The sequence below is a fragment of the Pseudophryne corroboree genome, chromosome 6 (assembly GCF_028390025.1).
Source record: "Pseudophryne corroboree isolate aPseCor3 chromosome 6, aPseCor3.hap2, whole genome shotgun sequence".
Classification (NCBI taxonomy): domain Eukaryota; kingdom Metazoa; phylum Chordata; class Amphibia; order Anura; family Myobatrachidae; genus Pseudophryne; species Pseudophryne corroboree.
Window position 1 is genome coordinate 242523875 of NC_086449.1, and position 21984 is coordinate 242545858.

Here is a 21984-nt window from a genome sequence, read left to right on the forward strand (position 1 = left end):
TGAGAATTATAAGACGTAGAGGAGTAAGAACTATACTCGTGGCTCCGGATTGGCCAAGAAGGACTTGGTACCCGGAACTTCAAGAAATGCTCACAGAGGACTCATGGCCTCTGCCGCTAAGAAGGGACTTGCTTCAGCAAGTACCATGTCTGTTCCAAGACTTACCGCGGCTGCGTTTGACGGCATGGCGGTGGAACGCCGGATCCCAAGGGAAAAAGGCATTCCGGAAGAGGTCATTCCTACCCTGGTCAAAGCCAGGAAGGAGCTGACCGCACAACATTATCACCACATGTGGCGAAAATATGTTGCGTGGTGGGAGGCCAGGAAGGCCCCACGAAGAAATTTCAACTCGGTCGATTCCTGCATTTCTTGCAAACAGGAGTGTCTATGGGCCTCAAATTGGGGTCCATTAAGGTTCAAATTTCGGCCCTGTCGATTTTCTTCCAGAAAGAATTGGCTTCAGTTCCTGAAGTCCAGAAGTTTGTCAAGGGAGTACTGCATATACAACCCCCTTTTGTGCCTCCAGTGGCACTGTGGGATCTCAACGTAGTTCTGGGATTCCTCAAATCACATTTTAAACCGCTCAAATCTGTGGATTTGAAATATCTCACATGAAAAGTGACCATGCTGTTGGCCCTGGCTTCGGCCAGGCGAGTGTCAGAATTGGCGGCTTTGTCTCACAAAAGCCCATATCTGATTGTCCATTCGGACAGGGCAGAGCTGAGGACTCGTCCCCAGTTTCTCCCTAAGGTGGTGTCAGCGTTTTGCCTGAACCAGCTTATTGTGGTACCTGCGGCTACTAGGGACTTGGAGGACTCCAAGTTGCTAGATGTTGTCAGGGCCCTGGAAATATAGGTTTCCAGGACGGCTGGAGTCAGGAAAACTGACTTGCTGTTATCCTGTATGCACCCAACAAACTGGGTGCTCTTGCTTCTAAGCAGACGATTGCTAGTTGGATGTGTAGTACAATTCAGCTTGCACATATGTGGCAGGCCTGCCACAGCCAAAATATGTAAATGCCCATTTCAAAAGGAAGGTGGGCTCATCTTGGGCGGCTGCCCGAGGGGTCTCGGCTTTACAACTTTGCCGAGCTGCTACTTGGTCAGGGGCAAACACGTTTGCAAAATTCTACAAATTTGATACCCTGGCTGAGGAGGACCTGGAGTTCTCTCATTCGGTGCTGCAGAGTCATCCGCACTCTCCCGCCCGTTTGGGAGCTTTGGTATAATCCCCATGGTCCTGACGGAGTCCCAGCATCCACTAGGACGTCAGAGAAAATAAGAATTTACTTACCGATAATTCTATTTCTCGTAGTCGGTAGTGGATGCTGGGCGCCCATCCCAAGTGCGGATTGTCTGCAATACTTGTACATAGTATTGTTACAAAAATCGGGTTATTATTGTTGTGAGCCATCTTTTCAGAGGCTCCGCTGTTATCATGCTGTTAACTGGGTTCAGATCACAGGTTGTACAGTGTGATTGGTGTGGCTGGTATGAGTCTTACCCGGGATTCAAAATCCTTCCTTATTGTGTACGCTCGTCCGGGCACAGTATCCTAACTGAGGCTTGGAGGAGGGTCATAGGGGGAGGAGCCAGTGCACACCACCTGATCCTAAAGCTTTTACTTTTGTGCCCTGTCTCCTGCGGAGCCGCTATTCCCCATGGTCCTGACGGAGTCCCAGCATCCACTACGGACTACGAGAAATAGAATTATCGGTAAGTAAATTCTTATTTTTTTCAGTCTTTACCAGTATTCAGTAACTACTGTTCCTCATATTGCATGCACATGTGGATAGTGTTTGTGGTTACTATGGTAAGTATACAGAAAATACATTATTAGGCTACAAGCCTAATGTTTACTCACCCAACCGTATTTTGTTCTCTCCTCTATGTTCAGCTGAAACAGGACAGAGCAGTAGTCAGTTCCAGGGCCGGGCATCAGAAGTGTGGTCTCAGTGGCAGAGTCAGCATCATAACCAGCAGAGCAATGAGCAGCACTCCCACCAGCAGCCAGGCCAGGCAGAAGTCTTCCAGGTACCTAATGTCTCTATGGCAGAGGTTCTCAAACTCGGTCCTCAGGACCCCACACAGTGCATGTTTTGCAGGTAACCCAGCAAGTGCACAGATGCATTCATTACTCACACATTTTAAAAGGTCCACAGGTGAAGCTAATTGTTCCACTTGTGATTCTGTGAGGAGACCTGCAAAACATGCACTGTGTGGGGTCCTGAGGACCGAGTTTGAGAACCTGTGCTCTATGGTTTATACTGCATCATTTGTCAGGGATACTCACAAGTGTTTTTCATTTGGAATTAGAGGGGCATTTTATAATAGTCAGGGATATTTGCAAAAAACACAGAAAATCAACCAAATCTAAAGCTAGGTACACACTAGACAATATGTCGCCCGTTTCCACAGATCAGAGCGACACATCATCTAGTGTGTACTCATGATATGAACGATCCTGCGGATCGCTAGCAGCATCCCCTCATGCAGCAAGGCCGACAGGGGGGTGTTGCTAGCGATGACATGCTGCAGAAAGGAGTTTTCTATTTTTTATTTGTATTGTCAATTTTACTAATAGAGAAGTTGATCATAGTTCTAATTATATAACATGGATAAAGTGGCATATGAAAAGTAACTTACAAAATGCAACCAGTGAGACATTAGCTTTCATGTCTGAGAATTGTATTAGTTGCTATGTGCTTGTTAAAATATTTTCTCACCGTTTTTAAGAAATGTCATATTATAAGTCTGGCACCTACACTAACACCCATATATCATATCTACCAATCTCAGAAATTCAAGCCTATGAATGGCACCTATGGGGATGGGTTGGTATCGGGATCCCGATGGTCGGGATGCTGGCTGTCAAAATACCGACAGCAGCATCCCAGTGATAAAAAAACAGACAGTGAGAAATAAAGTTAACCCTAATTCCTAACCCCCCCCTTCCCGCAGCCTGACCCTAACCCCCTCCCCCCTTCCCTCCCGCAGCCTAACCCTAACCTCCCTAAGTGGTGCCTAACCCCCCTTTCTGCAGCCTAACCCTAACCTTCCCCGAGGGTTCCTAAACCCCTCACCCCGCAGCGTGACCGGATCCCATAAGAACAGTGTGACTGGCTAACAAAGGAGACAGTTTGTGTAAAGCACAATTAGGGGGTAATTCAGTTGTGGGTGAAGGGGGCAAACTGCCATTGCGTTTAAACGCATCCTTCACCCATGGGGTTCGCACCCCTTTTCTCTTAAGAGTGCTCTCTTCTCTATGGCCAGCGAACACCTGAACGAGATCCTGCCACTGTATTAAAGTGCAGCGGGTGGTCACGCTATCCGGACAGGCGAATCCATTCGCCCACAGTTCCCCGCTTAAAGTTCATTCATTATGGCGCTACGAACGGTTTGTGACAATTTATAAACAAATGTTAATAACAATAATGCATATTTCTCTTACGTCCTAGAGGATGCTGGGGACTCCAAAAGGACCATGGGGTATAGACGGGATCCGCAGGAGCTTGGGCACACTACAAAGACTTAATCTGGGTGTGAACTGGCGCCTCCCTCTATGCGCCTCCTCCAGACCTCAGTTAGACTTTGTGCCCAGGAGTGACTGGATGCACACTAGGGAAGCTCTACTGAGTTTCTCTAGAAAAGACTTTGTTAGGTTTTTTATTTTCAGGGAGACCTGCTGGCTACAGGCTCCCTGCAGCGTGGGAGGGAGGGGAGAGAAGCAGACCTACTTCTTCTTAGTTAAGGGCTCTGCTTCTCGGCTACTGGACACCATTAGCTCCAGAGGGTTCGATCACTTGGTGCGCCTAGCTGCTTGTTCCCGGAGCTACGCCGTCGCCCCCTCACAGAAGCCAGAAGATAGAAGTCGGGTGAGTATGAGAAGATCAGAAGACTTCAGGACGGCAGAAGACTTCAGTAAAGGTACAGCTCAGCGGTAACGCTGTGCTCCATGCTCCCACACACATCACCAACGGTTTTCACTGGGTGCAGGGCGCTGGGGGGGGGGGTGCCCTGGGCAGCATGTTACTGGAGTTTGTTGGGCGGCTTAAAGATTGTAGGTGCCTCGGCACCGTTTACAGACCCCTGCCGGCATCTTTTTTCAGATTTAAAATTGGCGGGCCGAAGCGCGCCGGGAAGGGGGCGGAGCTTCGTCTCGCAGCTCACGGGCGCCATTTTCCCTACAACACGCGGCTGAGGGATAGACGCTGCCGGGACCTCCACGCTTCTCTCCTAAGTAATGGGGGGCATTTTCAGAGGGGGGCCGCAGTGTGGTGCTTAATATTAACATAAGGCAGCGCTGGGTACATATATCGTTTCTGGCGATATATGGGCGCTGGGGTGTGAGCTGGCATACTCCCTCTGTGTCCTCTATCTGGGCTTTATTGTGGGCCTGTCACCTAGCTGGGACGTTCTGTGTGTTGTGGTGTGTCGGTACTACGTGTCGGCATGTGTGAGGCTGAAGGTTATTCACCGGAGGAGGTTATTGGGGGAGCGGATGCGGGGCTAGAGTTGGGACTGTCGACGCAGCCGACACCTGATTTGCTAGCATTGCTCAGTACGATAAATTCAAATGTAGCTTCCTTATCAAAGAGGTTAGATAAGTCTGAGTCACAGACGCAGGTGTGGAAAAAGTCCATGGAAGAGGCTTTGTCTCAGGTACAGACCCCATCCGGGTCGCAAAAGAGGCCATTTACTCAAGTGGTAGATACGGATACCGACACGGACTCTGATTCCGAGGTCGATTTCACTGAGGCAGCTTTACATCCACGGTTAGTTAAGAGTATTCAGTACATGATTGTGGCTATAAAAGATGTTTTACACATTTCTGATGAACCTGCGGTACAGGAAACAAGGATTTGCTTGTTCAAGGGAAAAAAACCTGAGGTGAAGTTTCCCACCTCTCATGAAATGAATACTCTTTGTGAAAAGGCTTGGGAGTCGCCGTATAAGAAATGGCAGATTCCCAAGAGGATTTACATGGCGTATCCTTTCCCCTATGATGACAGGGAAAAATGGGAGGCATCTCCAAATGTTGACAAAGCTCTATCTCGTTTGTCTAAGAAAGTGGCACTTCCGTCTCCTGACACGGCAGCCCTCAAAGATCCGGCGGATCGCAAACTGGAGACGTCTCTGAAGTCCATTTTCGCTAATTCGGGTGCATTGCTCAGACCCGCTGTGGCATCGGTATGGGTGAGTAGTGCTATTGCTAAATGGGCTGAGAATTTAGCTAATGATATGGATACTCTTGATAAAGATAATGTCCTTTTAACTCTCGGTTATATTAAGGACGCTGCAGATTACATAAAGGACGCGGCGAGGGACGTCTGTCTCTTGGGTTCAAGAACCAATGCCATGTCGATATCAGCCAGGAGGGCGCTGTGGATCCATCAATGGAACGCTGATGCCGACTCCAAGAGGGCTATGGAAGCGCTACCCTTCAAAGGTACTGTCTTGTTTGGGGACGCTTGGCTGACCTGGTCTCGACCGCGACTACGGGTACGTCCTCTTTCTTCCTTATGTTCCCACACAACAGAAAAAGGCACCACATCAGCAAATGCAGTCCTTTCGTCACAATAAATACAGGCGTGGAAAAGGTTCGTCCTTCCTCGCTTCAAAGGGTAGAGGAAGGGGAAGAAAACCTCCTGCAGGCTCAGGCACCCAGGACCAAAAGTCCTCCCCTGCTGCTACCAAGTCCACCGCATGACGCTGGGGATTCCCTGGGGGAGTCCGGACCGGTGGGGGGCCGTCTACAAATATTCAGTCAGGTCTGGATTCAATCAGGCCTGGATCCTTGGGTACTAGAGATCGTGTCTCAGGGATACAAACTGGAGTTTCAGGAGATGCCCCCTCACCGGTTCTTCGTTTCGGCATTACCAGTAGTTCTTCCGGACAGGGAGGTGGTGCTAGCAGCGATTCAAAAACGGTGTCTACAGAGGGTCATTTTTTCTGTTCCCTCGTCCCAGCGGGGGGAGGGTTTCTACTCGAGCCTCTTTGTTGTGCCGAAACCAGACGGTTCGGTCAGACCAATTCTAAATCTAAAATCCCTCAATCCATACTTGAAAGTTTTCAAGTTCAAGATGGAATCCCTTCGAGCGGTGATTGCCAGCCTGGAAGGGGGGGATTTTATGGCGTCAGTCGACATCAAGGATGCCTACTTACATGTCCCGATATATCCTTCACATCAGGCCTTTCTCAGGTTTGCGATACAGGATTCTCATTACCAATTTCAGACGTTGCCGTTTGGGCTTTCCACGGCTCCGAGGATTTTCACCAAAGTCATGGCGGAAATGATGGTTCTCCTTCGCAAACAAGGGGTTACAATTATCCCATACTTGGACGATCTCCTGATAAAGGCGAGGTCCAAGGAACGGTTGCTGAGAAGTGTAGAGTTGTCACTGTCGGTTCTGCGACAGCACGGTTGGGTGCTCAATTTGCCAAAATCCCAGTTGATTCCGACCACTCGGCTTCCTTTTCTGGGCATGATTCTGGACACGGAATTACAGAAGGTATTTCTTCCAGAAGAAAAGGCTCTGGAACTGCAGACGATGGTCAGGGAACTTCTGAGGCCGACGAGTGTGTCGATCCATCAAGGTACTCGGGTTCTGGGGAAGATGGTTGCGGCATACGAAGCCATCCCATTCGGCAGGTTTCACGCCCGGGTGTTTCAGTGGGACTTGCTGAGCAAATGGTCCGGGTCTCACCTGCACATTCACCGGAAGATAAGTTTATCTCCCAGAGCCAGAATCTCTCTCCTGTGGTGGCTACAAGGTCATCACCTCCTAGGGGGACGCTGATTCGGTATCCAGGATTGGGTACTTCTAACAACAGATGCAAGTCTCCGGGGCTGGGGCGCAGTCACCCAAGGAAGAAACTTCCAGGGGAAATGGTCGCTTCAGGAAGCCTGTCTCCACATAAATGTTCTCGAGTTAGGAGCTATTTACAACGGCCTGCTGCAAGCAAGAAGCCTTCTTCAGGGTCGACCTGTCCTGATGCAGTCAGACAACATCACAGCGGTGGCGCATATAAACCGTCAAGGCGGAACGAGGAGCAGAGCGGCAATGGCAGAGTCCACAAGAGTCCTTCGCTGGGCAGAACAACACGTGTGCGCCCTGTCAGCAGTCTTCCTACCGGGAGTGGACAACTGGGAAGCAGATTTCCTCAGCAGACACGATCTCCATCCGGGAGAGTGGGCTCTTCACCAAGAGGTATTTGCAGAGGTGACAAGACGCTGGGGAATTCCGTTGATCGACATGATGGCGTCTCGTCTCAACAAGAAGTTCCCGAGGTATTGTTCCAGGTCAAGGGACCCCCAAGCCACTGCAGTGGACGCCCTGGTGTCTCCGTGGGTGTTCCAGTCGGTGTATGTGTTCCCTCCACTTCCTCTCATTCCAAAGGTACTGGGGATCATTCGACGAGCAAGGGTTCAGGCGATTCTCGTTGTTCCGGACTGGCCAAGAAAGGCCTGGTACCCGGATCTTCAGGACTTACTGGTGGAAGATCCGTGGCCGCTTCCTCTAAGAGAGGATCTGTTGTTGCAGGGGCCATGCGTGTTTCCAGACTTACCGCGGCTGCGTTTGACGGCATGGAGGTTGAGCGCCAGATCTTAGCTCGTAAGGGTATTCCCAGGGAGGTCATTCCAACTCTCATTAAGGCTAGGAAGGAGGTTACGGCGAAACATTATCACCGTATTTGGAGAAAGTATGTTTCCTGGTGTGAGTCTAAAATGGCTCCTGCGGAAGATTTTCACTTGGGTCGCTTTCTCTACTTTTTACAGGCGGGGGTAGATGAAGGCCTGAAATTGGGTTCCATCAAAGTGAAGATTTCGGCTTTGTCTATTTTCTTTCAAAAAGAGTTAGCTGCCCTCCCAGAGGTTCAGACTTTTGTGAAAGGAGTAATGCATATCAATCCTCCGTTTGTGCCTCCTGTAGCTCCATGGGACCTTGATGTGGTGTTACGGTTTCTCATGTCTTCCTGGTTTGAACCTTTGCGTAATGTTGAGTTGAAGTTTCTCACTTGGAAGGTAGTTATGCTTTTGGCGCTGGCGTCTGCCAGGTCGGGTGTCAGAGTTGGCGGCTTTATCCCATAAGAGCCCGTACTTGATTTTTCATTCGGATAGGGCGGAATTGAGGACTCGTCAACAATTTCTGCCGAAGGTGGTTTCTTCATTTCAAATTAACCAACCTATTGTGGTTCCGGTGGCTACGGAAGCAGTGGCGATTCCAAAATCTCTGGATGTTGTAAGAGCGTTGAAGATCTACGTCACTAGGATAGCTGTTGCTAGGAAGACTGAGGCGTTGTTTGTCTTGTATGCGGCCAACAAGATTGGTCATCCTGCTTCAAAACAGACTATTGCACGCTGGATTTGTAGTACGATCCAGCAGGCTCATTCTTCGGTCGGACTACCGGTGCCGAAGTCGTTGAAAGCCCATTCTACCAGGAAAGTGGGCTCATCTTGGGCGGCTGCCCGAGGCGTTTCGGCGTTACAACTTTGCCGAGCAGCTACTTGGTCGGGTTCTAACACGTTTGCTAAGTTCTATAAGTTTGATACCCTGGCCTATGCGGACGACTCTGCAGTCGGTGCTGCAGAGTCGTCCGCACTCTCCCGCCCGTTCTGGAGCTTTGGTATAATCCCCATGGTCCTTTTGGAGTCCCCAGCATCCTCTAGGACGTAAGAGAAAATAGGATTTTGGTACTTACCGATAAATCCTTTTCTCCTAGTCCGTAGAGGATGCTGGGCGCCCGTCCCGGTGCGGACTATTACTCGCAGTGTTTTCTTGCTGGTTAAATTAGTTTATACACGGGTTGTGTATTGTTTTGTTTCAGCTTGTTGCTGGTGTTAATGCATACTGTTATCTGGTTACTCCGGTTGTACGGTATGTTTGTGGTGTGGGCCGGTCGGTTTGTAGCCCTTAGTTTAAACAAAAATCTTTTCCTTGAAATGTCCGTCTCTCCTGGGCACAGTTCCTATAACTGTTGTCTGGAGGAGGGGCATAGAGGGAGGAGCCAGTTCACATCCAGATTAAGTCTTTTTAGTGTGCCCAAGCTCCTGCGGATCCCATCTATACCCCATGGTCCTTTTGGAGTCCCCAGCATCCTCTACGGACTAGGAGAAAAGGATTTATCGGTAAGTACCAAAATCCTATTTTGTCTGTTTGGAAGGTAATGCTAGGGCTGGGCAAAGGATCAAGAGATGCAAATAGTGTCTGAGTTAAAGTGACGTATATGGCTGGCTGTATAGATCCTCTGTTTCCCCAGGACATGCTTCCTATGTCTGGAGACCCCACGCAAGGCACTGGTAACTACAACATTGAAGACTTTGCAGACTTGGGGATGTTCCCACCTTTTTCTGAATAATTAATTCCCTGCGTGGCTTGTACAGCAGCAAAGGAGAGAGGCTGCATTATGGTCTCAGCACTTTCACCTGCTCCCTCCAAATGACCAACATCTGTCACTCCAGCATGGATCCCGCCTCGCACAAGCTGGAAGGGTTCATGTAAACTTGTTGTAACTTTCTTATCTCAAGCAAGAATCGGGGATCTTATTATACAGACTGTCCTTCTGACAGCAAAAAGTAAACATATCAACAAAAATAAATTGTGATCAACTGATATACAAATGGCACTGTGATGGTATCCTATAGCTGGAAAAGAACAAGCATAGAGTATATTGCGCTCTATGTGGGCACTATTAATGTACAGGAATCGTCTGTCAAAGTCCCTAGTGTCATGTATTCCTTCGCTTGGATTTGTCCATCAGCCCTCAGCAAAATGGCATAATCTAAACCCTTATTCCCTCTCCAGTAATCTTCTGGGTATGTCCATAATCTGCGGTGGATTGGACAATCATCGTGTTTCTTTGAAGTGACCAATCACACGGTTACATATCTGTCAAGCTGTTATGTTAATGTGAAACATATATATTGTGTATTTTGTACTACTGAATGTCCTGTACTATTACTCTTTGCATAGTCTTACTATGCCGTATTTTGCTAATGTCATTTCATTAAAGGTTGACATGGGTTATGTTTGTTTTTGTATTACTATTTATGTCTGTGCCAGGTTTCTGTTCATTGATTTGGCAATTCGGGTAATGACGCTAGAGTCGGCAAATAGATGTTGGTGAGTTATTCAAAATGATTTATAAAGTTTGGTGGAAACTCAGTTAAAATGGGTCTGTCTAGCCCAGATTATTCATAGCAATCCAATAGAGCATTGCTTACATGATGCTTGATAGTTCTTCATGCAGACTGGGTTTATTAATACTAGAACTGCTGTACCGTACTGATTCATGGTACACCCTATGCATTTCTTTCACTGAAAAATGTGCCATTTTTAAGCTGTATGGGTAATGTTACATCAGGCTTTTAGCACCCAGCGTATTTCAGCAGACACAAAGCTTATTGGTGCTAGTGTGACAGGAACACGGAGGTCCAACTATCACTGTGCATTTCCTGCAACTGATGTACAATAAGTATAGGGAACAGTAGGGATCGCTACCTTTATTTAAAAAATCTGGTTGGTTGCTGTAGGTTTTTTTGTTTGTTTGTTTGTTTTTAATGGAACAATTGCCCTGTGTTACTGAATATCAGGTTATAAGAGGATACAGTATTACTGAGCATTATTGAAACCTTACAAAAAATGTAGACAAAAGAAGGGTTAACAGCAAATGTTCTTATTCACTCATCTGAAGTATACAAGGAATGTGCATATTGCTTAATTTCAATGTTTATTTTCAGACTGGCTATGCAGTTTTAGATAGATACATATACAACATGTCATCAGCTAATAATATGCACGGGTCTTGTACTAAACATCATATAAATAACATGGACATGCAAAAAAAAAACTAAATACAAATACACGCAGAAGGAATTGATATATGTCACAGAAAAGTCCAGTACATTATATATACAGTGCATCTTTAAAGTATTCACAGCGCTTCACTTTTTCCACATTTTGTTACAGCCTTATTCCAAAATGGAATAAATTATTTTTTTCCTTCAAAATTCTACATACAATACCTCATAATGACAACGTGAAAAAAGTTTTTTCTCTGACGTCCTAGTGGATGCTGGGGACTCCGTCAGGACCATGGGGAATAGCGGCTCCGCAGGAGACAGGGCACAAAAGTAAAAGCTTTAGGATCAGGTGGTGTGCACTGGCTCCTCCCCCTATGACCCTCCTCCAAGCCTCAGTTAGATTTTTGTGCCCGGCCGAGAAGGGTGCAATCTAGGTGGCTCTCCTAAAGAGCTGCTTAGAGTAAAAGTTTTGTTAGGTTTTTTATTTTCAGTGAGTCCTGCTGGCAACAGGCTCACTGCATCGAGGGACTTAGGGGAGAGAAGTGAACTCACCTGCGTGCAGGATGGATTGGCTTCTTAGGCTACTGGACACCATTAGCTCCAGAGGGAGTCGGAACACAGGTCTCACCCTGGGGTTCGTCCCGGAGCCGCGCCGCCGACCCCCTTGCAGATGCCGAAAAGTGAAGAGGTCTTGAAACCGGCGGCAGAAGACTTTTCAGTCTTCATAAGGTAGCGCACAGCACTGCAGCTGTGCGCCATTGTTGTCAGCACACTTCATAGCAGCGGTCACTGAGGGTGCAGGGCGCTGGGGGGGGCGCCCTGGGCAGCAATGATAGTACCTTATTCTGGCTAAAAATACATCACATATAGCCCCTGGGGGCTATATGGATGTATTTAACCCCTGCCAGGTCTCAGAAAAACGGGAGAAGAAGCCCGCCGAAATGGGGGCGGGGCCTATTCTCCTCAGCACACGGCGCCATTTTCCCTCACAGAAATGCTGGTGGGAAGGCTCCCAGGCTCTCCCCTGCACTGCACTACAGAAACAGGGTTAAAACAGAGAGGGGGGGCACTTATTTGGCGATATGACTATATATATTAAAATGCTATAAGTTGTTCCTGTATTGTCCCTGTATAATTATAGCGTTTTTGGTGTGTGCTGGCAAACTCTCCCTCTGTCTCCCCAAAGGGCTAGTGGGGTCCTGTCCTCTATCAGAGCATTCCCTGTGTGTGTGCTGTGTGTCGGTACGTGTGTGTCGACATGTATGAGGACGATGTTGGTGAGGAGGCGGAGCAATTGCCTGTAATGGTGATGTCACTCTCTAGGGAGTCGACACCGGAATGGATGGCTTATTTAAGGAATTACGTGATAATGTCAACACGCTGCAAGGTCGGTTGACGACATGAGACGGCCGGCAAACCAATTAGTACCTGTCCAGGCGTCTCAAACACCGTCAGGGGCGTTAAAACGTCCTTTTACCTCAGTCGGTCGACACGGACACTGACTCCAGTGTCGACGGTGAAGAAACAAACGTATTTTCCTTTAGGGCCACACGTTACTTGTTAAGGGCAATGAAGGAGGTGTTACATATTTCTGATACTACAAGTACCACAAAAAAGGGTATTATGTGGAGTGTGAAAAAACTACCTGTAGTTTTTCCTGAATCAGATAAATTAAATGAAGTGTGTGATGATGCGTGGGTTTCCCCCGATAGAAAATTATTGGCGGTATACCCTTTCCCGCCAGAAGTTAGGGCGCGTTGGGAAACACCCCTTAGGGTGGATAAGGCGCTCACACGCTTATCAAAACAAGTGGCGGTACCGTCTCCAGATAGGGCCGCCCTCAAGGAGCCAGCTGATAGGAGGCTGGAAAATATCCTAAAAAGTATATACACACATACTGGTGTTATACTGCGACCAGCGATCGCCTCAGCCTGGATGTGCAGCGCTGGGGTGGCTTGGTCGGATTCCCTGACTGAAAATATTGATACCCTTGACAGGGACAGTATTTTATTGACTATAGAGCATTTAAAGGATGCATTTCTATATATGCGAGATGCACAGAGGGATATTTGCACTCTGGCATCAAGAGTAAGTGCGATGTCCATATCTGCCAGAAGTTGTTTATGGACACGACAGTGGTCAGGTGATGCAGATTCCAAACGGCACATGGAAGTATTGCCGTATAAAGGAGAAAAAGACAACGTCTTTTCAGCCTCAGTCCTTTCGTCCCCATAAGGGCAAGCGGGCAAAAGGCCAGTCATATCTGCCATGGGATAGAGGAAAGGGAAGAAGACTGCAGCAGGCAGCCCATTCCCAGAAACAGAAGCCCTCCACCGCTTCTGCCAAGTCCTCAGCATGACGCTGGGGCCGTACAAGCGGACTCAGGTGCGGTGGGGGGGGTCGTCTCAAGAGTTTCAGCACGCAATGGGCTCACTCGCAAGTGGACCCCTGGATCCTACAAGTAGTATCCCAGGGGTACAGATTGGAAATTCGAGACGTCTCCCCCTCGCAGGTTCCTGAAGTCTGCTTTACCAACGTCTCCCTCCGACAGGGAGGCAGTAGTGGAAACAATTCACAAGCTGTATTCCCAGCAGGTGATAATCAAAGTACCCCTCCTACAACAAGGAAAGGGGTATTATTCCACACTATATTGTGGTACTGAAGCCAGACGGCTCGGTGAGACCTATTCTAAATCTGAAATAGTTGAACACTTACATACAAAGGTTCAAATCAAGATGGAGTCACTCAGAGCAGTGATAGTGAACCAGGAAGAAGGGGACTATATGGTGTCCCGGGACATCAGGGATGCTTACCTCCATGTCCCAATTTGCCCTTCTCACCAAGGGTACCTCAGGTTCGTGGTACAGAACTGTCACTATCAGTTGCAGACGCTGCCGGTTGGATTGTCCACGGCACCCCGGGTCCTTACCAAGGTAATGGCCGAAATGATGATTCTTCTTCAAAGAAAATGGACGATCTCCTGATAGGGGCAAGGTCCAGAGAACAGTTGGAGGTCGGAGTAGCACTATCTCAAGTAGTTCTACGACAGCACGGGTGGATTCTAAATATTCCAAAACCGCAGCTGTTTCCGACGACACGTCTGCTGTTCCTAGGGATGATTCTGGACACAGTCCAGAAAAAGGTGTTTCTCCCGGAGAAGAAAGCCAGGGAGTTATCCGAGCTAGTCAGGAACCTCCTAAAACCAGGAAAAGTGTCAGTGCATCATTGCACAAGGGTCCTGGGAAAAATGGTGGCTTCTTACGAAGCGATTCCATTCGGTAGATTTCACGCAAGAACTTTTCAGTGGGATCTGCTGGAAAAATGGTCCGGATCGCATCTTCAGATGCATCAGCGGATAACCCTGTCTCCAAGGACAAGGGTGTTTCTTCTGCGGTGGCTGCAGAGTGCTCATCTACTAAAGGGCCGCAGACTCGGCATTCAGGACTGGGTCCTGGTGACCACGGATGCCAGCCTGAGAGGCTGGGGAGCAGTCACACAGGGAAAAAATTTCCAGGGAGTGTGATCAAGTCTGGAGACTTCTCTCCACATAAATATACTGGAGCTAAGGGCAATTTACAATGTTCTAAGCTTAGCAAGACCTCTGCTTCAAGGTCAGCCGGTATTGATCCAGTGGGACAACATCACGGCAGTCGCCCACGTAAACAGACAGGGCGGCACAAGAAGCAGGAGGGCAATGGCAGAAACTGCAAGGATTCTTCGCTGGGCGAAAAATCATGTGATAGCACTGTCAGCAGTGTTCATTCCGGGAGTGGACAACTGGGAAGCAGACTTCCTCAGCAGGCACGACCTCCACCCGGGAGAGTGGGGACTTCATCGGGAAGTATTCCACATGATTGTGAACCGTTGGGAAAGACCAAAGGTGGACATGATGGCGTCCCGCCTGAACAAAAAACTGGACAGGTATTGCGCCAGGTCAAGAGACCCTCAAGCAATATCTGTGGACGTTCTGGTAACACCGTGGGTGTACCAGTCGGTGTATGTGTTCCCTCCTCTGCTTCTCATAACCAAGGTACTGAGAATTATAAGACGTAGAGGAGTAAGAACTATACTCGTGGCTCCGGATTGGCCAAGAAGGACGTGGCACCCGGAACTTCAAGAAATGCTCACAGAGGACTCATGGCCTCTGCCGCTAAGAAGGGACTTGCTTCAGCAAGTACCAGGTCTGTTCCAAGACTTACCGCGGCTGCGTTTGACGGCATGGCGGTGGAACGCCAGATCCTAAGGGAAAAAGGCATTCCGGAAGAGGTCATTCCTACCCTGGTCAAAGCCAGGAAGGAGGTGACCGCAAAACATTATCACCACATGTGGCGAAAATATGTTGCGTGGTGTGAGGCCAGGAAGGCCCCACGAAGAAATTTCAACTCGGTCGATTCCTGCATTTCCTGCAAACAGGAGTGTCTATGGGCCTCAAATTGGGGTCCATTAAGGTTCAAATTTCGGCCCTGTAAATTTTATTCCAGAAAGAATTGGCTTCAGTTCCTGAAGTCCAGAAGTTTGTCAAGGGAGTATTGCATATACAACCCCTTTTTGTGCCTCCAGTGGCACTGTGGGATCTCAACGTAGTTCTGGGATTCCTCAAATCACATTTTAAACCGCTCAAATCTGTGGATTTGAAATATCTCACATGGAAAGTGACCATGCTGTTGGCCCTGGCCTCGGCCAGGCGAGTGTCAGAATTGGCGGCTTTGTCTCACAAAAGCCATATCTGATTGTCCATTCGGACAGGGCAGAACTGCGGACTCGTCCCCAGTTTCTTCCTAAGGTGGTGTCAGCGTTTCACCTGAACCAGCTTATTGTGGTACCTGCGGCTACTAGGGACTTGGAGGACTCCAAGTTGCTAGATGTTGTCAGGGCCCTGAAAATATAGGTTTCCAGGACGGCTGGAGTCAGGAAAACTGACTCGCTGTTATCCTGTATGCACCCAACAAACTGGGTGCTCTTGCTTCTAAGCAGACGATTGCTCGTTGGATTTGTAGCACATTTCAACTTGCACATTCTGTGGCAGGCCTGCCACAGCCTAAATCTGTCAAGGCCCATTCCACAAGGAAGGTGGGCTCATCCTGGGCGGCTGCCCGAGGGGTCTCGGCATTACAACTCTGCCGAGCAGCTACGTGGTCGGGGGAGAACACGTTTGTAAAATTCTACAAATTTGATACCCTGGCTAAAGAGGACCTGGAGTTCTCTCATTCGGTTCTGCAGAGTCATCCGCACTCTCCCGCCCGTTTGGGAGCTTTGGTATAATCCCCATGGTCCTGACGGAGTCCCCAGCATCCACTTAGGACGTCAGAGAAAATAAGATTTTACTTACCGATAAATCTATTTCTCGTAGTCCGTAGTGGATGCTGGGCGCCCATCCCAAGTGCGGATTGTCTGCAATACTTGTACATAGTTATTGTTACAAAAATCGGGTTATTATTGTTGTGAGCCATCTTTTCAGAGGCTCCGCTGTTATCATGCTGTTAACTGGGTTCAGATCACAGGTTGTACAGTGTAATTGGTGTGGCTGGTAGGAGTCTTACCCGGGATTCAAAATCCTTCCTTATTGTGTACGCTCGTCCGGGCACAGTATCCTAACTGAGGCTTGGAGGAGGGTCATAGGGGGAGGAGCCAGTGCACACCACCTGATCCTAAAGCTTTTACTTTTGTGCCCTGTCTCCTGCGGAGCCGCTATTCCCCATGGTCCTGACGGAGTCCCCAGCATCCACTACGGACTACGAGAAATAGATTTATCGGTAAGTAAAATCTTATTTTTTGAAATTTTGCAAATGTATTAGAAATAAAAAACTAAGAAATCACATGTACTTAAGTATTCACAGCCTTTGCTCAATACTTTGTTGATGCACCTTTGGCAGCAATTACAGCCTCAAGTCTTTTTGAATATGATGCCACAAGCTTGGCACACTTATCTTTGGGCAGTTTCGCCCATTCCTCTTTGCAGCACCTCTCAAGCTCCATCAGGTTGCATGGTAAGTGTCGGTGCACAGCCATTTTCAGATCTCTCCAGAGATGTTCAATCGGATTCAAGGCTGGGTTCTGGCTGGGCCACTCAAGGACATTCACAGAGTTGTCCTGAAGCCACTCCTTTGATATCTTGGCTGTGTGCTTAGGGTCGTTGTCCTGATGCTGTCTGACGAAAGTTGATAAACTGAAATGTTAATTGACCTCTGGTCTAGTTTCTTTCTTTAAAAACCTTGCCTATGAGTGTCGTCCTATCTCCTATGACTTGTATTTAGACTCCAGGGAAAGGCACCAGGGCACTATTTTTGCTGTTCAGAGTGCCGGTCCACAACTGTTTATGCATTATATATATATATATATATATATATATATATATATTATATACACACACTCACACGCATAGTATAACAGAAAGTGTAGAGATGATACTTATACTGCTTTATTGGAGAGACCCTACCGGTAGCTACAGTGTTTCATACCAGCTGTGTAAATACATGCAAAGAATTAGTCATTACGTGAACACAAGAGCTAGCAGTCCTTGCATTGTGTTCTTCTTCCTCTCAACAAGGATTGTTTTGGGGTTCCTGAACCCTCCCAGAGGGAACTGGAGACATTCACTGATAAAACAACTCATTTTGTTTTCTGTTAACCCATGTATAATAAATGTAACACTCCCAGCATTGAGGAAACTTGTGTAGTATGGCTGTGTCAACCCAGATCCGGGACCTCTAAGGAAATACTGTGTGATCTCACAACATGGACAATCAACGAAACGTTTTTGGGTTTTTTTCCACCTAAAATGTCTATTAATGAAGTCTATTGTTAAATCTTATATCGCTGCACGTTCTTTCCAACTCTGGGTGCTGGTTAATGGGGATAATTCAGAGTTGATCACACTAGCAAATTTGTTAGCAGTTGGGCAAAACCATGTGCAGTGCAGGTGGAGCAGATATAACATTTGCAGAGAGAGTTAGATTTGGGTGACTTATTTTGTTTCTGTGCAGGGTAAATACTGGCTGCTTTATTTGTACACTGCAATTTAGATTTCAGTTTGAACACACCACACCCAAATCTAACTCTCTCTCTGCACATGTTATATCTGCCCCCTCTGCAGTGCACATGGGTGGCCATTCCGAGTTGATCGCTAGCTACATTCGTTCGCTGTGCAGCGTTGAGGCAAAAAAACTGCATTTCTGCGTATGCGGCGCAATGCGCACGCGCGTTGTACTGTTACAACGAACGATGTAGTTTTACACAGGGTCTAGTGAAGCTTTTCAATCGCACTGCTGGCCGCAGTGTGATTGACATGAAGTGGGCAATTCTGACCGTTTTCAGGGAGTGTTCGCTAAAACGCAGGCGTGCCAAGAAAAACGCAGGCATGGCTGGGCGAACGCAGGGCGTGTTTGTGACGTCAAAACAGGAACTGAACAGTCTGAAGTCATCGCAGGCGCTTAGTAGGTTTTGAGATACTCTAAAACTGCACAAAAAAACTTTGCCGCTGCTCTGCGATCCTTTTATTCGCACTTCTGCTAAGCTAAAATACACTACCAGTGGGAGGCGGCATAGCATTTGCACAGCTGCTAAAAACTGCTAGCGAACGAACAACTCGGAATGACCACCATGGTTTTGCCCAACTGCTAACAAATTTGCTGCTGCGATCAACTCTGAATTATGCCCAATGGCCCTCATTCCGAGTTGTTCGCTCGCAAGGCGATTTTAGCAGAGTTACACATGCTAAGCCGCCGCCTACTGGGAGTGAATCTTAGCTTCTTAAAATTGCGAACGATGTATTCGCAATATTGCGATTACAAACTACTTAGCAGTTTCAGAGTAGCTTCAGACTTACTCGGCATCTGCGATCAGTTCAGTGCTTGTCGTTCCTGGTTTGACGTCATAAACACACCCAGCGTTCGCCCAGACACTCCTCCGTTTCTCCAGCCACTCCCGCGTTTTCTCTAACGTCCTAGTGGATGCTGGGGACTCCGTCAGGACCATGGGGAATAGCGGGCTCCGCAGGAGACAGGGCACATCTAAAAAGCTTTTTAGGTCACATGGTGTGTACTGGCTCCTCCCCCTATGACCCTCCTCCAAGCCTCAGGTTTTTGTGCCCGTCCGAGAAGGGTGCAAACTGGATGGCTCTCTTAAGGAGCTATTTAGTAAAGTTTTTTTTTTTTTAGGTTTCTAATCAGTGATTCCTGCTGGCGACAGGATCACTGCAACGAGGGACTTAGGGGAGAGACTGGCAACTCACCTGCGTGCAGGAGGATTGAAGTCTTAGGCTACTGGACACTGAGCTCCAGAGGGAGTCGGAACACAGGTCAGCCTGGGGTTCGTCCCGGAGCCGCGCCGCCGATCCCCCTTACAGACGCTGAAGAAAGACGGCGGAACGGAGGTCCGGAAACAGGCGGCAGAAGACTTCACAGTCTTCAGAGAGGTAGCGCACAGCACTGCAGCTGTGCGCCATTGTTGTCACACGGCTCACTGACACGGTCACGGAGGGTGCAGGGCGCTGCTGGGGGCGCCCTGGGCAGCAATATAAATACCTATTTGGCAAATAAATACATCACATATAGCCATTAAGGCTATATGTATGTATTTTAACCCAGGCCAGTTATTAAAAAACCGGGAGGAAAAGCCCGCCGAAAAGGGGGCGGAGCTTATTCTCCTCAGCACTCAGCGCCATTTTCCTGATCAGCTCCGCTGGTGAGGAAGGCTCCCACTCTCCCCTGCACTGCACTACAGAAACAGGGTTAAAAGAGAAGGGGGGCATAAATTGGCGATATAATGATATATTAAGAGCGCATATATAGAAACAACACCTTCTAGGGTTGTTATATACATTATAGCGCTTTTGGTGTGTGCTGGCAAACTCTCCCTCTGTCTCCCCAAAGGGCTAGTGGGTCCTGTCCTCTATCAGAGCATTCCCTGTGTGTGTGCTGTATGTCGGTACGTGTGTGTCGACATGTATGAGGAAAATGTTGGTGAGGAGGCGGAGCAAATTGCCTGTAATGTTGATGTCACTCTCTAGGGAGTCGACACCGGAATGGATGGTCTACTTATGGAATTACGTGATAATGTCAACACGCTGCAAGACGGTTGACGACATGAGATGGCCGGCGGACAAATTAGTACCGGTCCAGGCGTCTCAGACACCGTCAGGGGCTTGTAAAAACGCCCATTTACCTCAGTCGGTCGACAGACACAGACATGGACACTGACCCCAGTGTCGACGGTGAAGAAACATACGTAATTTTCCTTTAGGGCCACGAGTTACATGTTAAGGGCAATGAAGGAGCTGTTACATATTTCTGATACTACAAGTACCACAAATAAGGGTATTTTGTAGGGTGTGAATAAACTACTTGTAGTTTTGCCTGAATCAGATAAATTAAATGAAGTGTGTGATGATACGTGGGGTTCCTCCGATAGAAAGTTATGGGCGGTATACCCTTTCCCGCCAGAAGTAAGGGCGAGTTGGGAAACACACCTTAGGGTGGATAAGGCGCTCACACGCTTATAAAAACATGGCGTTACCGTCTCTAGATACGGCCGCCCTCAAGAAGCCAGCTGATAGGAAGCTGAAAAATATCATGACAGTATATACACACATACTGGTGTTATACTACGACCAGCAATCGCCTCAGCCTGGATGTGCAGCGCTGAGGGGGCTTGGTCGGATTTCCTGACTGAAAATTTTGATACCCTTGACAGGGACAAGATTTTATTGACTATAGAGCATTTTAAGGATGCATTTCTATATATGCGTGATGCGCAGAGGGATATTTGCATTCTGGCATCAAGAGTAAATGTGATTTACATATCTGCCAGACGAAGACACGACAGTGGTCAGGTGAGGCAGATTCCAGACGGCATGTGGAAGTATTGCCGTATAAAGGGGCGGTCCATCGGACCTGGTGGCCATGGCAACAGCTGAAAAATCCACTTTTTGTTACCCCGAATCACATATCGGCAAAAAAGGACACAGTCTTTTCAGTCTCAGTCCTTTCGTCCCCATAGGGGCAGGCGGGCAAAGGCCAGTCATATCTGCCCAGGGGTAGAGGAAAGGGAAGAAGACTGCAGCAAGCAGCCCATTCCCAGGAACAGAAGCCCCTCACAGCTTCTGCCAAGTCCGCAGCATAACGCTGGGGCCGTACAAGCGGACTCAGGTGCGGTAGGGGGTCATCTCAAGAGTTTCAGTACGCAGGGGGCTCACTCGCAAGGGAACTCCGGGATCCTACATGTAGTATCCCAGGTGTACATTGGAAATTCGAGACATCTCCCCCTCACACAATTCACAGGCTGTATTCCCAGCAGGTGATAATCAAAGTACCCCTCTTACAACATGGAAGGGGGTAGTATCCCACACTATATTGTGGTACTGAAGCCAACCGGCTCGGTGAGATCTGAAATATTTGAACACTTACATACAAGCGTTCAAATCAAGATGGAGTCACTCAGAGCAGTGATAGCGAACCAGGAAGAAGGGGACGATATGGTGTCACTGGATATCAGGGACGCTTACCTACAGGTCCAAATTTGCCCTTCTCACCAAGGGTACTTCAGGTTCCTGGTACAGAACTGTCACTATCAGTTCAGACGCTGCCGTTTGGGTTGTCCACGGCGCCCCGGGTCTTTACCAAGGTAATGGCCGGAATGATGATTTTTCTTAAAAGGAAACATGGACGCTTTCCTGATAAGGGCAAGGTCCAGAGAACAGTTGGAGGTCGGAGTAGCACTATCTTAAGTAGTTCTACGTCAGCACGAGTGGATTCTAAATATTCCAAAATCGCAGCTTTTTCCGATGACACGTCTACTGTTCATAGGGATGATTCTGGACACAGTCCAGAAAAACGTGTTTCTCCCAGTGGAGAAAGCCAGGGAGTTCTCCGAGCTAATCGGGATCCTCCTAAAACCAGGAAAAGTGTCAGTGCATCATTGCACAAGAGTCCTGGTAAAAATGGTGGCTTATTACGAAGCAATTCCATTCGGCAGATTTCCCGCAAGAACTCTTCGGTGGGATCTGCTGGACAAATGGTCCGGATCGCATCCTCAGATGCATCAGCGGATAACCCTATATCCAAGGACAAGGGTGTCTCTCCTGTGGTGATTACAGAGTGCTCATCTTCTAGAGGGCCGCAGATTTGGCATTCAGGATTGGATGCCGGTGACCACGGAGGCCAGCCTGAGAGGCTGGAGAACAGT

The 21984-nt window shown here is 48.2% G+C and overlaps 1 protein-coding gene across 5 annotated transcripts in view; it reads left to right on the forward strand.

Moving 5' to 3' along the window:
- Window positions 1-10027, forward strand: part of ARNT2 (aryl hydrocarbon receptor nuclear translocator 2) — a 256680-nt gene extending 246653 nt beyond the window's left edge. For all 5 annotated transcript variants that reach the window (XM_063925807.1, XM_063925809.1, XM_063925805.1 and 2 more), the window contains 2 exons: window positions 1897-2033; window positions 9261-10027. In XM_063925807.1, coding sequence (XP_063781877.1) covers window positions 1897-2033; window positions 9261-9359 — 236 coding nt within the window. In that variant the 3' untranslated portion in view covers window positions 9360-10027. The remainder of the gene's footprint in view (window positions 1-1896; window positions 2034-9260) is intronic.
- The last annotated feature ends 11957 nt before the right edge of the window (window positions 10028-21984 follow it).